The following is a 17,543-nucleotide window of genomic DNA, read 5'->3' on the forward strand; positions in this document are numbered from 1 at the left end:
TCTTGGAAATGACGTCATCAAGAATTCCTGGAATTTCCGAGTCACGAAAATTCCTGATTTTTCGATCAAATACTTGAAAATTCGACTTTGTATCAGGAGAACATAACATGTGAGGAGGTATTCGAAAGTGCCATTTCTTGGAAATGACGTCATAGAGAATTCCTGGAATTACCGATACCTCCTATGACGTCATGTTCTCCTGATACGTTCCTAATTTTTCAATTGAAAATCGAACTTTGTATCATACTTTATAGTATATTGCGAAACGAACTCATTTAATTGGACCCAGGACTGTTTTTTTACGAGTCTTTTCTCGTTTAAGGATTGGGATTGGTACTTATAGGATCGCTGGATAGGTCATTTATCGATTACACAATTAATTAATAATAATTAAACGTTTATTCAGTCATTTTAATAATTTACAAATGTTACAAAGTAATCTTATGAACTAATAAATATAAATAATTATTATAAAGCGATTTACAATACTTGTTATAACTAAATATTATGTAAATTTGCAATATAAACATATAAAAGTATTCTTACAATGTAATTGTTATAAATTATTGTTATAAATTAATTTACAATACAAGTTATAACTAAAACTTATGTATATTATATTGTAAAATATTGAAACATATAATAAATTACAATAAAACTTAAGTTTCATATAATACAAGTAATTATAACATAATATTTCTTCTCTCTATCGACGCAGTTAAATAATCTAAGGTATATTTACATAAAAATGTATAACTAATTAATTCGCCTAAAAATAATAAACACCAATACAAAATTAATATATATTACACATCTATTGTTTTCCTGACTTCGTTTCCGCATCTTGTCCCTTCTCTCTGCTTCTCTCTCTCATCTTAATTACAGAATTTTAGAGTATTGCTGATTAAATAAAGAAATTCATTAATTTTCATTGAATAGAAAGAGTCAGATAAATTAAATCTCCCTCTTTAAAGATAAGAGAGAGAAAGATATATTAAAAAGCTATAAGAAAGAGTGAGCAAGATAATATGAACACTACTCTAGAACCCGTGGCGCCATCTCTGTGAAAAGTGCTCAAACTGTTCGCACAGCGTTATCGACAGTGAAGTGAACTACTTACCGACCGGTGGCGCCATCTCTGTGGCGATTGCTGAAACTACTCGTCGAATAGTTTCCGCGTCCGCCACAGAGATGGCGCCACTAGGCGGTAAGTTGTGGGTTTTGTCTTGTCCACGATATTTTCTTCTAATTAACTTTTGCTGAGGATGACTTTTATGTAACAAGTTTATTTAACAACAACAAGTCTTTACAATTAAGATAATTTGAAGTAGAAGTTAAGAAATACAAATCTAGATTTGGCAAAGGCAAATTGTGATGTGTACTCTTTGATGGCGTAGAAATAAGTGAATAATTAATTTGAAAAGCGTAGAAATTTGAAAGACGTCGCAAACGAGAGTCTCTTGTTTCTAGATGACGTGATGTGTCTGCTTATATGAAGAAGTCGGTAACGTCGGTAACGCCACAACTTACCGACTGGTGGCGCCATCTCTGTGGCGAACGCGGAAACTATTCGACGAGTAGTTTCAGCAATCGCCACAGAGATGGCGCTACTAGTCGGTAAGTAGTTCACTTCACTGTCGATAACGCTGTGCGAACAGTTTGAGCACTTTTCACAGAGATGGCTCTAGTAGTCTTTCAGTCGCTTGCAGAGTAAGGGTAGTATCCTTTAATTAATGGAACGAATTAAATGAATAAAACATACGATGTATCACAAACGAACCGTAGTTTTTAAAACGATAAGCATACTTTTAATGCAACACTTCTTATCTCTGCTATTGCACCTTATATTTTTGGTTATAGGTAAGTAACATAATATGATACAACACGAATGAACGCACTATCTTTCTATTTTCTTTTTTTCCTTCCCAATGTCTTAATATCGTTCTTCCTAATGCAGAAATGACTTTGCTCCAGTCATCCTTGAAAATCTTCTTCTTTTATCTTCTTTCCTCTGGTGTCTTCAATAAGAAGAAGGGTTGGCGACCCAAAAGCTCGCGTTGCAGCCGGAAAAGGAGATTAAATGGAAAGTCATCGACGAGCAGCCCTTTAAACCTGAAACTGCGTCAGAACATCGATGAGTAAGCAGGAATGCGTTTCTGGAAAGTCCCAGAGCGAATCTTCGACTCGACACGGATAGGAGGACGTTCGTTCGATCCAGTGACAGTTTCGATAAGAACAGGAATAGTCAGAACGATCGAACGTTGCTTTCGTTTCCTGTTCTCGAATAGAATTTAGGATCTTCATTTACAGTCGCGAGGTCTCGCGAGGAAAGTTGCCGTCAGCGTTCCACACTTTCGATTCAAGCTGTCGTTTCGAACTGCTCCATTCGAAAGGCGGGAACGTGTGGTTTTTAAATTCGCGAATCCCTCGAAATCTACTTTGCGTTTCTCCTTTTCTTACTACTCTTCTATTCTTAGTTTTAATCATTTTATATACTTATATCGCGGATAAGGAATGAAATACAATTATTTCTATTGCAGGCATAAATAATTGAAATATTTTGGTACCTCTGATACGTATATAGTTGCTGTCTAAGCTACTAACACTGTAGCACATATTTAATAACCATAAGTATGTGCACAACGCGAGACACTACGTAAGACTTGATGTTAAACAGTAGGAAACGATTTTACAAATTCGATCAGTATATAATAGAATATAATTGCAAATAAGCACTGAACTTAAATTGTAAGTATTGCCAGAAACAAGAGAACAGAAGTATCCTGTACACACTACTTAAAGTATCTTCAATCCTTCAACAATGGAATAAAGTTATGTATTAATACGATAAAAGTACGTGCTGTTAATAATAACACGTATATTAACAATTATAATCATCGTCTATTGTAGTACTACAGATGAGATCACCGTGTGCACTGTCTTCGAAGCTGATACGCGATCCTAACGTGTCTCAAGTAGATTCGAGCCTAACTGAATAATTCCAAACGGTTCAGGAGTACTTCCGGAAAGGGGGCGACGATTTCGAGTGTACTCGAAGCTGTGCAACACGTTTGGAATAATCTAACGCATCTCTACATATGAATATATAATAACATTTGCTACTAGACTTAGTTTAACGATAGACGATCGTATTACACTATAAAGTTCCATTAGAAACGAGGTACAGATATCCTAAAACTAATCTGTGATCTTCCAGTATAGATGAACGATACCAATTCGATGGTGTTCGACGAAGAACGGGAACTGGGAGTTTTCGTTTGGCGATACGAAGTCGGTGCACGACTCTGGCCGGTCCTTTTATCGAAAGGCAGAATGCACGTTCTCAAGAAAGGGAGAAAACGCAACGGGCCACGTGGAGTGGCCCGCGAAGAAGGTGGTAATACAGAGGATCGAGAAAGAGGACGACGAGAACGAGAACGAGAACGTACCGGGTGGTGGAGCGGTAGGCTAGTTGGTATAAAAGCTCGTGGCGAACCCGACTCGTCTGTTTTAACACTCTCACCGGGTCGCTCGGTGGATATCGCAGAGACTCGCGTCGTCGACCGGCCTAGACACCGCTGACTCGTCGTGCCCTCGCGCAGGACTTTTTTCCCGTCAACGGAAGCAACCGGAGAGGTGAGTCGAAGGAACCGTGTGACTCTCGTGTTACTTTCCTCGCGTGTTTTGCCTCTCCCCCCGATATCCTCTTCCAGTGGATTGCCCCGTGGACACGTACAGTGGTCAATGGTAACGCGCCTTGTGGATACAGGATGGATCCAAGTTTCTCGTTCACAAGATATCTTCAGTGATGCTCTGTGTGCGACGACAGTGACGGACACCCTCTTCTTACCTCTTGTCGTGTGTACTACGGGAACTCGTTGTGCCACTAGATCCTTCGATTGGGTACATCCAACCCTCCTATAACGCGGTGCTACTGTATAACACGGTTTTCACAGTCTCCACTACTAATTTCATATGTATACTATAAACTGTCCTGTCTCTTGTATTTAGAACATCTTCTTTCACAACGAATCAAACTGGTTCATAGTTTACTTCGGAGAGTTTCCTGTAGCGCGTTAATCGCGTTATAGAAGGGTTCACTGTATACAAGTAATGGTTGGCTATAATTCCTAACTTTGGTCTGGAAATTAGAAGCTAGTAGTTGGTATAAATAGACAGAGTAACGGTACTTGAATACGCTAGTAGCTACTTTGCGACACTAGTTATTTAAATTAGATATTTGCTTACTTCTCTAGGTACTCGAGTATTCAGTTAGCTACTGGCTAACAAGAAAATATATACAAATATATACATATGTAATTGATAACAGCGAGTAAAACGAAGCTACATAAATTTAAGGGTACACGAACGTATGAGTCTACGAAGTAATGATTGGTACCCCGTTTTAGAGACGTTAAAAACGTAACAGTAACGTATTAATCAAGAAACGCGTCTTTTCTTCATCCGTGAAAAAGGATTGCGGGACGTTTCCCTGGAACATGGCCATGTAACGTTTATTTGCCTACCGTTAACCGTGAGAATATGACCGCATGAGAATTCTGATGTCCCCCGTCGAGGGTCAGAACGTGTCTGGTGTCAAATGAAATTCTTCCATGGTCCTGGGAAAGTCGAGCCTCTCTCGTCCTGCTCTCTTATCGTTACACTTTAGTTAACGATACAGAACCTGGACGATCACAATTAGCCAGGAAACCGTACATTCCCTCGATTCGATCTGGATCCAATATTTCCTTTCGATCCGCGTTTCTCAATATTGTCTTCCATTCGTGAAACAAGCTACGTTCAGAAACGGGTACACCTATTGTGAATGCAATTCGTGCACCTGTTCGCAGTGAACGTAATTATCCATAGAGAACTGATCGAAGCGGTAGAGACCGCGTAATAAGTGGGATAAATGTATACAGCCATCTAGAACAGGCTTTTATCAAGTAACAGCTATTTCCAATTCGAACGCTACTCACGCGACCTCGTTTCTCATCGTATCAAGGGAATGGAAGCTCGACAAATTTCTAATGCACCAGCAGAATTCGATCGTTCCCTCGCTCTGTGTTTAGAAATAATTAACAATATTCCCTTAACAGTGTGTACACAAAACGAGTTTCAAGTCGTGTTGACTGTTTTAAGAGGAAACGTGCGAGAAAATGATGAATTCCTTCGGATAACGACGCTTCGAACGGAAGTATCACCTTAAAGGATGTATCTTTTATTGCAGAATCATGAAATTAACTATAGTATTGGCAGTATTGTGCTGCCTGGTGATCAGCGCGCTCTCATCGCCGGTACCAACGATCTCTGAAGAGAAAACGTCGACTAAGAACGTCGTCGCAACCGGAAGACAGGCTGCCGATCAACCAGCGGCCAGCGATGACGACGATGACGACGACGACGACGATGACGTCGACTTCGACATTACAGGCGAAGATGACGACGACGACGACGACGATGACGATGACGACGACGACGATGATTCTGATTATCTGGAACGTCTCATAGAAGATATATTAGGTAATTCGTTCGTTTCAAGTAATTAAGTAATCAATATGAACTTCAAATATTAATCGTTCATCAAAAGTAGAACAATTTCTTGTAAATATACTTCGTTGCGTTTTACGCAACAAATGTATGGCAATTACCGTGTTCAGGGCTCGAAATTATCCGCGTCTCCGTTCCAAGATACATTTTACCTTGATGGAAAACAACGCTATCGCTCTCAACTTGTTTTTTAAAATAGATATAATAAAACAGAGCCGATACGGTTGATTATTTCACTTTTCATTGTCGGATGAGAGGCTTGTGGAAAAGTAGCTCGACGCTACGCAATGTTTCAAGAATGTCGATCGAGGTATTGGCGGATATATCGATGGAGTGTGGCGGAATGCGATAGATCTGGGTGTAGCTCGACGAATTCCGCGTCGTTCTCGACGAGACTCGAGCAATAGTCTCCGTCGAATCGAACGATTGACGCTGGTCGCGAACGGACCTGCCCGTTACGCAAACATTGTACGTATCTACGTCTCGTTGGCGACGTGTTCGGCGGAAATTCTGGTGCGTTCACGTAGTGTTGTAACGGTACAACCTTCATACTTCAAACCCGCCTGAATTAACATAAATCGACGGCGATCCCAGTACGAAAAGAATTTCTACGCGCTACTTCTTCTTTTCATTGGCCCAGTTTCGGGTACGCGCACTATTAGCCGCGGTCATTCTTTTTCCACGCGTTAACGAGCTTATTAACAATGATAAAACGCTCGTTATTGTATCGATAACAACGATACGGCTACTTGACTTGCCGATTAGACTAACAATTCAGTCTTATCTATCGCTAAGCCACTGCTGGACAGTTGGGGCCTGGCCTCCCAGGTCTTCGTTCCCGAATACAAAGTACTCTTAGACGTGGGACGATTTGCATTAGAAATTGATTACTCTACAAATAGAAGATTAAATTGTAGCAAGAGCTAAACGGAACGTGAAGTTACATATATACGAATGAAAAATTGATAATCCACCGTGAAAAGTATCTCGACCATATACGATGACACTTTCTTCTTTAAATCTCTTCATTCCTCATCTTCTCCAACATTACTTCTTCGCCTGAAAAACGTTCTCTTTTAAAACACTACAATTTAGCTAGTAATATCTATAAAAGCTAGGAAAAACGGACGAGGAAAATAATGAACGGGTTTTTCCAGGTGACGACGATGACGAGGAGGACGACGACGACGTCGCAGCAAGCCCTGCGAAGCCGCAGACCCCATCCGTCGCTCCAGCAGCAGTGCAAGCACTTCCGGCGGCTGTCGAGGCTGATTTGAACGCGGCTGCGGCTCAGGAAGCGGAACAGGCAGCCGAGTCCGCCGCTGAGACCACTGGCATCGATAACGAGACGACTGGCGGCGAGGAGGACGAGGGTAACGCCGTTGGCGAGGGCCAAGCTGTTTCCGGTATCCACGAGTCCGGTCTCGAAGGTGCGGAATCCGTGTCGAACCCCGTCCACGTGCCCGCCGTGTCGACGAACGCGGCGGACGACGAGGACGACGACGACGACGACGACGAGGTCGAGGATCTGGTCTACACTGAGGACGACGACGACGAGGATGACGACGACGACGATGACGACGACGACGACGACGACGACGGTGGCATCACCGACATCGCTGGCGCCAGGCAAGCACGTGAGTTCAAGGGAAAGAGCAAGAAAGTACACAGTAGTGGGCGCAAGCACGCGCGCAAGTCTCGCACGCGCGCACCTTCCTCGAAAGCTGCCGTTTAAAAGCAGAGCGGAGGGAAAACGAGTGGCAAGCCGCGAGCAACGATTCCCCTTGACGGTCATGCGCCAAATTTAATTAGTCGCCTCCTTTCTCGTCACCACGCGGAGGGGTCCGACGCTTTCTATGGCGCTTCTAACCGTCCTCCTGGTTAGCCTTTTGCTGATTGCGACCATCGCGCGCGTTTCGCCGTTCGGAGGAACGATCTTTGGGTCAATCGCCTTGTACATTGTATTCTGAAGCCTGTCTTAAAGGAGATTTATTATCGTTTGATCGTTTTGTTTCGTTTAAGATGCTCGTGTGCTGAATAATCGAAACGATGCCTCTATCTAGAATATGTAGCTAATAGTTTTTCTTGTAGAATAGTAGTACAATAATGTAGTGTAATAGCGAAGTATTTACTGTAACGAAGTACAATGATTTGCTAAATATGATAAAATTAAGTTTTTGAGGCGTTGACCCAAAGCATTACCGTCAAAGACAAATTTTTTTTTATTGGAAAACCAGTTAAACTGTGATTCATTTTATTTTCATCCGTTTCATTCGGATTTCAATTAAACTCGCGTTAACTGTTTAAAATGAAAGACAATCGAGCAAAATCTAATCATTCTGGCGGCCAACGAAGCTTGCGCACTCGTTTCAAACATGCAAAGCTCCGATTCGAGCTCGATCGCGATCCAAGAAGCTTTTCATCAACGGTGCTGTTCGACACGCGAGACAAAATTTCCCCTCTTCCTAACAAATTATCTATCGCTTGTTAGTAACGCGAAAAATCGGTTTTAAGAATTGTTCGAATAGATGCTTATTCTTAAATGAATACATAACAGCCACTAAAAGATGGTGCATAGATCCGTCTTCGCACCAATCCGACGCTCATGCTATTTTCCTACTCCTCTCTTACTGCTCGCATTTTCCTTCTGGACTCATCGTCCAACGACGATGCTTCTCATCGCACGCTGTAAACTTATACGACAATTTTAACATCATAACGAATAAGAGAATCCTACGTATGAACATCAAAAAGATATTGCTATTCACAGCGTTAACTTACATTTTTCTTTCACTATCTTTCACGTACATTGGTACGCATATTTCTGAATGAAATTAATATAAATCTACAACAGAAAGTAAAGATTTAAATGAACTAGCGCGCATCTCTCTCGCGTGATGCAGTAGCGACGATTCATAATTAGTTTTCAACGTGACGTCGTAGTAAAGTTTGTTCTTTACCCCAGTACATGCACCATCTTTCGGTAGTTCTTGCGTAATACAGTAGTGACAGTAGATTTAATAGCAGAGTAGTGGAAGTAGCGGTGGTATACTCTTTCTATATTTTTTTTCTACTTCTGTCGGAAATGATTCGCACACGTGGTCGAACAGCATGGCAAATCGATACACACGCGTTTCTCGTTGTTCCAACGGAGCTTGCACGACTTCCGTTTACGGCACCCAGATCTAACTGTTAAACGGATAACACCTGGTGAATGATAAGAGGCAGATTGTACATACATTTTAGCCAAAGTGTCCGAAGCTCGTGTAAGTGCTGTTGAATAGGTGACTAGTAGGAGGAAAGCAACGGGACAAAGTGTTCCGTAGTACCTTTCGATCCTGCGTACCTGCGCGCTTCTTTTCTCTTCTTATCTTCCGATAAAACGCGGCGATGAAGAACGTACTATTGCACGTAGTAGTTTTTCGCTGCGTCACGCCTAGAATATTTCACGATTCGTGCAATCCAAAGCTTTATTTATGCTTCGCTTCTTACATTCGGTTGCTGTATAAGTTCTGCCTCTAGATTTTGTTTCACGTGAGAAAATAAAGCTGTAGTTTCTAAGAAACTATGGGAACATACGTTATTTACACACCACGAAGAAACGTCGTAAATGAATTTCTTAAATATATGTGAAGCATTCTATTTTTAATATTCATAAATTAGTAGATTGACTTTGTTTCGAGTAGATGGTTTCCACGTTACAGAGTTTATGCAGCAATATATATATATATATATATATATATATATATATATATATATATATATATATATATATATATTTATTTTAGAAATGAATTAGTGCGTATTATCTCTTGTATTTATTTAAGATATGCTTCTTTACACTGTGCGCGCGTGTATTTATTTCTCTATCACCTTTCTATCATATTTATTTATATGAATCTGGCTTCAAGTGGCACGAAAAGTGAAACATTCTATGGTGTTTATCAACCGTCGTGTACAGATCAGACGGATTTGTTTCTCTGAAAATGTAATATCTTTTTATAGAAAGTATACTAATATTTTGGTCAATACGAAATGGAGTAAAGAGGTACTTTGGTGATCCGAAACGCTAGGTAGCACTTGAAAACGCCTTGGCTGCTTGGTGACCTCACGTCACGTATTATTTCTATTTGCTTCTCGTACCGTTTCTTGAATGAGCATTGAATGAACGGAGGAGTAAAGAAAGATTCCGTGTGTTTCTATACGTAAGAATGAGAGAAAGAGAGTCGCAAATTGAACAAAATATCATTGGTTTGCTAGGTAAGCAACACCGTAACTTGACCACTAGTCAAATCGAATATCTGCATCATAAAATTCTTCAATTTTCCAATATTCTTGTGCCTTAATTACATCTTCGCCTATATTATTTTACATATAAATTTACTTATTCATTTCATGACATAATTAACACTTGTCTTCTCTTGTGAAAGTATCACTTTATTAAGTCATATTGTCTTGTATGTAAGAAGAAAATTCTAACGCATAGAATATAAAAAATGAAGGAAATTGTTGATAAAGATATTGAGATAAATTTGTGGTCATGGAACGGTGTCGCTTGTCGTGCAGGAATGTAACAATTTTATCTGAAAGTAAACTTGTACAGAGACATTGTTCGTTCTCGTATGCAGAAATACAGATAACTTATTGTTTTTACAAAAAGAAATTGTGTCTTGCCTTTTTATTTCTATTACCATCGTCCGTGTTCACTTGTCCAGCTACGCGTGATCCAGAGGGGGACGTTTAAATTATCTAAATTAATCGTTCGGAGTTACTTTCTCCATTTAATGCGTGATGTGTTGTGTCACTTAGCTCTTCCCAATCCTTTGCAGCAATTGTTTCCCTTATCTTAATTGGGTCTAAAGAAGTCCTTGCTTTTCTTATCCTGTTTAAGATGAACAGAAATGTAAAATAATTTGCCAAATATTTTAGTCGATTTAAAAAAGGTTCAAGTACCAATTCTTACACACACACCAGTTCAGAAACAAATGACTAACAATATTTAAGGTTTAGTTAGTTTAATTAATATTAATTATTATTTCATTGATATCAAAAGATTGTTTCAAAGGGTTAATGATCGATGCCATAGGTCTTTCCTCCTACTCAAGTTTCGCTCACATTAGTCAGGTTGCTTCAAGTAATCTGCTTCTAAGTATTGGATGCCAGAAACGGTGTCAATTTTACTCATTCCTTGCGATTAGAATCCCTCACTCGACACACACAGCACGCACTTGCGTAAACATGTTTGAAATTTACTCTGTATATTTGAAATTAAGGAACAGTTGAAAGAATTTCAATCTTATCTGAAATTTGAAACGGTTTCGAGTGAAAGAAAATCATATTGATATTGGTAAAACGATTTCAAATTAGTTGATCAATCTGAACGATTAAACCTTAGGAATCCGTCGCTTGTCTTGTCACTCGTTTGTAGAAGTAGTAACGTAGCCCTTGCTTGCCAATTTCATTGCCTTATCCTTGACAAGTAGATGCACGTGTTTGGTGGACGGCTTTACGACGATTGACGATCGCGTATTACTGGACAGTAGCACGAAACTTTGGATCCCTTTACACATATTCCTCTCACCCATCTGTAGCTTCTACAAAAGCACGATTATTAAATAGTAGAACAATGCACAGTACCGTAGTAGTGGAAATAGTTTGCACAGTAGCATTAGTAGTGTCAGCACGGAACAATAATTAAAATCTGTTACAATAGAGCAACGTAACTACATAGCATGTTATGTAGTATGCTAACAAACTCTAAGAGTATGACATAATGTTCGCATTCGTATTTATCTATTGATTTCTAAGGAGTGTGGTGCACAACAAATTCCAGGATCATTATTTACTTATTTGTATATCCGTATAGCTTTATTCGGTTTAAAACTGTTAATTTGAAGAAAAACCGGATGCAATTAATGATGAAGAGAAGTTCTCCTAAAACTAGAAAATAGGAGCAGACAAATAAAAGAAAGGAATCACGTGTTAACGCTACTTACGAATTTATCAATTAAGATTCGCAATTTTTTAAATTAAAATCGTCTTCCTCGATGCTTTCTAAACATCTGATGACCTAATACAAGTATATACATATTTTTTAAACGCAAATCAAATGCTAATTTAATTGAAGCCTTAGGAGGAATCTATCTCGAATTAGTAAAGGAAAAAGAAGACCGCAGCAATCGTTGCCATTGAACGTTCCAACAAAATAGCACCCAATTACTATACTAAGCGAAGCGCATCCAACCTGGCACGCATTTTCAATTCCTAATTAAGTTTCGCCCGCGAAACAATCGTTTAAATTGAAAGAAAGAAGAGAGGAACGCCACGGTGAATATATGGGTAGAACGAAACGAGGTGGTAGGCGGTAACGCGTGAAAAATTTTAATTAATCCGTTTGGGACCAATCAACTTTCTACAGGACTCCGCGAGAGGCCAGATCCACTAAAGGTGTGACCGGGTTGAAATTTTTTCCCGGCTTTCACCAGCCGCGCGGTCCAAAACGGAAATGAGGCCAGTGACCCGGAGCGCGTTAAACCACGTAAACGTGCGCGCACCGGTATGAAAGAGTTCTCTCGTCCGCGACCCTGACCCACACCCAAAGTCACGGCTGCCTCGCGTCCCCGATCACGAGCAACCGTGATTACCCTGAAGAAAGAGAGAGGGAGAGACTGCGTGCGCATTACAGGTTGATTGATCATTGACACGTGTTCCTTTCATCCTTTCTTCTTTTTTCTCTATTTTCAATTCAGCATACAGCGAATCCGAACGAGAATGTTCCAACTTTCTGGCTAACTTTCGAGTCAATCCTGTTCCTTGTGTCCTTGCAGATGAGTCTTGCGCTTGTAATTGATTGACTCTGCGAAATAAAAAGTATGGGAAATTGGTAAAATGATCAATTTAAGCACAAGTTAAATTTCTAGACATTTCTATCCGTTCTATATATATAGAGAGAGGGAGAAAGAGATATACATAGTAGCGACCTGGTGCTGATGTGTTTCTAATTCATGCCTGTCGGCAATTTCCGTATGCAATTTACTCGAAGTGAAAATTCCCATTGATCAAACAATCCGGAGCAAGGCTGTTAACGCGCGAGCCTCGGGGAATTCAAATCGACGAGCGAATCGCTTTGTAAGCCAGCGTGGCTCTAGCGTTAAGCTATGCGATGAATCGACACGAAAAACTTCCGTACGGCGACCTCGATGAATTAAGTTCGTAAGAAAGAGCGACAATGTTAACGGTATATCGGAATCCTTCGGCGAAGCCAAACTGGTCTTCGATCTGGGCCACGACCTGCTTCCTACTCACCTACAGACCTGTCTAGACTCGTGTGCGGGAACGCGTATGGGTAACATTCCTCGTATTTACCTAAAAACCCTTTACATTCGTTTATCATACATCAGCCACTTTCCTACGAACGTTTCACATAGGCGCATCTAGGATATATCTGTGTTTAAAACACATTCTGCAAAATAAGAGATGAGGTCCAATTGGAAATGTATCTCGCACAGTATTAATTACATTTTTGTACACACATGGAAGTTCTTGATATTTTTAAATAATATGTCGTTTAAATTACCTTAATGAGTTATAGTTGGGAGAGATGTTCACTCTCTTCTACTTTTTTTCTCCATAATCTGAAACAGGATTCGTTTTATGGTTTTTTTTTTAAATCATTATGAGTGCTATAACAAATATTTAACATTTTTCTCTTACATCATTGTCTAATGTACCGTTTCTCTTGAAGAAACTCAGAGTCGTATAATATTCAGGACACCGTGAATATGTATCTTCCGAATTCCAGACTCGTTGACTTCCTAAGTAGTCGAAAGTGTCAGCAAACGTTTTCCCCTGTTGAAATTTAATCCTGTCAAATATTTTATCGTCATTGGTCAACAGTTTGAATAATATCAAGGTCAGGCCAAGGACATCATTAAAACTTTTATAGGTCAAGCATCTTCTTTTCCATTCACTGTATTAGACAGTGGGACAGACACCAAACTGATGTACATTCGTGTTAGAAAGACTGCAAGATGAATATGTGCAATTTAAACAAACAAATAATTACAATTAATACAAAAATGAATATTTAATTTTTTGCACAAACTGTGATGCTAATTTAGAATATTCCTGCATTATCTAAACAACAGTGATAATTATGTGCTTCAGTTCAACAGACGTATTTGTCGGAATAAGAAAAAATGTGCAGGTGTTAACTTAAGTATCGATTAAAAATTTCAGGTATGATGCAGTCAGGGCCAAGCAACGACGTCTCAGCGATATACGTAGCGAAGTACAATCGTTTCGTGGACAATATTTTAGGAAGAGTTAATAAAATTCTGCGTGCTAATTACGATCCAGTGGCGGTGAAACTGACCAACCCTAATGCCAAATCGAAGTCGAAGAAACAGAAGAACAAGAGCAAAACTAAGAAGAACAGCAGCAAAAGTGGCACAAAGAAGAGTAGTTTGGGAGCAACTGCGGTGACCACCATGAAAACGATCGAGGAAATTCTTGGAAGCACGCAGGTATGCCTGCAACAAATTATAATTAATCGTTAGCAAATCCATCTGTAACAAATTCTTTTGCGAAGAAAATAAAATCGAGGTCTTTAATAAATATCGAATCAACTGTCCTCTAATTAACTATTCTAATTAATTTATAGAGAACCTTCGATGTTACCGAATACATAACAGCATCCCCTACTACCATGGAAAGAGAAATAATCTCAACTACTCCTGCATTTGAATATGCAAGCAGAACAAATATGGAAACCACCACAGTTATCGGCAGCCGAGCATTTAGCTCGGATAATACGAGGTCGAATCAAATTCGTGCTGGAACAAAGAACAAAACGAAAAACCAGACTGCCAATAACAAAAAGAAGGTAATAAATATAAGAATGCTATAAGAAATAGTATATAAATAATTTTAAAAGGCAGACGCTGTACACACAGCTTTTTACACTCATTATATATACAGCTGAGCTAATAAATTGTTTCAATTGTTTAAAATATTATAAAATTGATATAAATGTATCGTGAAAAAGAACTATTACGCTCTTAATTTACAGGCGAAGAAAACAAAACCAAAAGCAAGAGCTACCCTCTATGGACTTGCGAGTCTTCAAAGATCAGGGGACGTGTCTGTAAACATGATGAGCGACCATACTATGATCAAGACGAAATTTACCCTTGGACCTTTGACATTGAAGGTCGAGAAGGAATTTGGTAGAGCTACAAAGAAAGAATTGAGAAGCGCGACTGCAACCACTGCTGAAATGTCCGGAAAGCTGAGCATTCGAGTTCTTCATGGTGGTGCTGCTACCCTCAACTCCATCCGAGTTCTGCAACCAAAACAAGTATGTTAATTGATAAATAAACGTTCGTTTCTTCTCCTCAATTAACATTTCGAACATTTAACGAACACTACACTATTAATTAATCTACTTCTAGGGTTCCTGAAGAGTACATAAAATACTTTAACTTTCCGTAAATCACGTTAAGCATTCGAATATTCGAAAATATTCTGAAGAAGAAAAAATTAGTCGAGTTCATGAATTGATTGAGACAGAGATATGATAAAAGCGAATTTACTGATAAAAATAATTTTAGTTTTTTATTTAAATAGAAAGTTTTTCTAAAAAATCATCTTCACTGTGAGAGAACAAGTAAAAAATATTTAACAATTGTTTTCATTTTATGTTTTAAATTATTTAGTTTTTTTGTGATTTATATACAATAATAATTTATCGCACTTTTTGAATTATAGCTGACATATCGCGTTATCAGTAAATACGCATATACGTAGTTACGTACGTAAGAAATGCGTAAAAATATCCTCTGTTTTTTAGTACTGTTACGATTTAGATAAATCTTTCTAACAGTTTTTTTCCTCGCAACAGTTTTTTGCTACTCTCTCTTATATAATTCTTATCAAAGATTCTCTGTACGCTAGTTTTTTATAACTCTTGATACCCACTGCACACAAAATTATTTATATAATTTTCTACTTTATCGCTATTCTATCGTCATTCCTACTTTTTTCATCTACTAATTTCAAAGCAATTCATTATTTGCTTTTTTCGAACAATTTGTTACATTTATAATGACCTTAACAGAAAAAAAAGAAAACAACAGAAGTACAAACTGCAGCAAAAGTTTTATGACTACTGTTCTTCCTGTAATTTTGAATAATAGTGATTACATAAATGGTGGCATAAATACAAGATTGTAGTCTCGAATAAAATGAAATGCAACAACTTTAGTATCAAGCAACTTTTGTATGTTCATCTCTTTAACATAAATGTCTTTCTTTACCACATAAAAAAGAAATATCAGATTTATTACTTAATCTTAAATTTTATTATTTTGATTAGAGATTAATCTCGAACAATTTGTTCTTTAGGTACGAGTGGAGAGCGCCGACGACCACGACAGAACGCGTGAATTCGTTTGGAAGAGATCGTCGAGTATCGCTCATTTAGTATCGGAGAAATTATCATCAGCCACAAAGTCGATGCTTAAGCCACCACCTGTTGTGGTCATAGCCGCTTAAATCATCGTCTTTGTCATCATTAGTCTTAATGAGAATCATCTTACTGTACAATACAACAGGACTTTCTCTTTAAGACTTCATCTGTAGCTCACGGAATATTTCATATCTCCAATTTCACTATTTATCAAGAAGATTATACTTTGGGCCTACATATGCAACAAAAGTTAAAAGCAAGTAGTGGTCCTTGCTTTCTTTAAATTGAAGTTCTAAACCTATTAAGCCAAAAAGTGTAGGCTTTCTGCTGTTTCTTAAAGCGAAAACTATGCATGTAGCATCATTTACAGTTCATTAAAGAATATTATAATTAATAATATGAAGTATTCCGTGATGAAGCATCGTAAAAGTAGTCTCTTTGTTCATAGTACATTCTGTTTGTTTCTGAAATCCAAAGGGGGACTACGTCTGCGTGGATTCGAATTGAGGAAATTGAATACTCGATGAACCATTCAATTACATAGCATAATTGGGTTTTGGGATGTTTCGCGTGAATGATCATGTTAGGTAGCAGTGGTAACCGGGAGTTCGTTTATTAAAATTTATTTTAATAACATAATTATATATATAGAATATTAAGATTCGCATCTAAACTCTCGATTAACTTTTTAAATGTCCCAGTGTGTAAAGGATATTACTGCCAAATATTTTCTATAATCTTTATAATGTCTTTCGCGTTGCGTCCATTTCTTCAGAGGCAAATAGGAAAATGAAATTATAATTAAAGAGTTACGATATATAAGAAATTAACGTAACGATTTCACACAACTAATTTACATTTTTAACACGCGATTTATATCCGTTTATTTGGTTCTGAAACTGGGAATTTAAAAAGCAACAACATAGCAAGTTGTTTATGCAACATTCATTTTCGGCCACGTTATACCTAAAGAATGACGTATGGAACAGCTGATAAAATTGTGCATATACATTTTAGATCAATATCCACCTATTATTTATTTATTTATTTATTTATGATAGTTGCTATAAATCATGTGCGCGCAAAGTCTGAACCACTACTCGAGCAGCGATATCATACGATCTGCATTTAAATTATTTACTTCATGGTATGCAATATTTAAGAGAATTGAGCTTACATTTATAACACATTCATTGTACAATGAATAAGTCAATTTTTTATACTGTTTTATTATCATTCTGCCCACTGTTTATATATCAATAAAATATCTTAAGAACATTAAATTAATACAATAATATTTATTTATTTGTTGATCTTTAACAACGTGTAAACTATAAAAATAATTTAATGATCTTTATCATTACCCATTAATTAATATATAACGATCTTAGATATTTTCTGAAAATAATTTCTGCATAAGTAACAAATCATTTTTGTTCTGCCTGGAGTTACATTTATCACATCATAATTTTAAACTAAAAATAAAAATGACTTAAAACGAAGGTGAAATACTCAATGGCATCGT

General features: G+C 38.1%; 1 protein-coding gene and 1 long non-coding RNA gene across 2 annotated transcripts; one reads left to right on the top strand and one right to left on the bottom strand.

The window, feature by feature from the left end:
* The first annotated feature begins 5,192 nt into the window (after positions 1-5,192).
* On the top strand, positions 5,193-16,271 carry LOC143427130 (uncharacterized). Its single transcript, XM_076901041.1, has 6 exons — positions 5,193-5,523; positions 6,708-7,187; positions 13,789-14,075; positions 14,213-14,434; positions 14,621-14,908; positions 15,955-16,271. Exons 1-6 carry the CDS (start codon positions 5,235-5,237, stop codon positions 16,102-16,104), a joined length of 1,716 nt encoding a protein of 571 aa, XP_076757156.1. The 5' UTR covers positions 5,193-5,234; the 3' UTR covers positions 16,105-16,271.
* LOC143427137 (uncharacterized) lies at positions 10,914-13,397 on the bottom strand. The gene is made up of 3 exons (XR_013102257.1): positions 13,264-13,397; positions 13,169-13,184; positions 10,914-11,144 (listed from the first exon to the last, which is right to left on the bottom strand). It is a non-coding gene; the product is annotated as an uncharacterized LOC143427137 (long non-coding RNA).
* Positions 16,272-17,543: the final 1,272 nt, after the last annotated feature.

This window comes from Xylocopa sonorina, chromosome 9 (genome assembly GCF_050948175.1).
Source record: "Xylocopa sonorina isolate GNS202 chromosome 9, iyXylSono1_principal, whole genome shotgun sequence".
Lineage (NCBI taxonomy): Eukaryota > Metazoa > Arthropoda > Insecta > Hymenoptera > Apidae > Xylocopa > Xylocopa sonorina.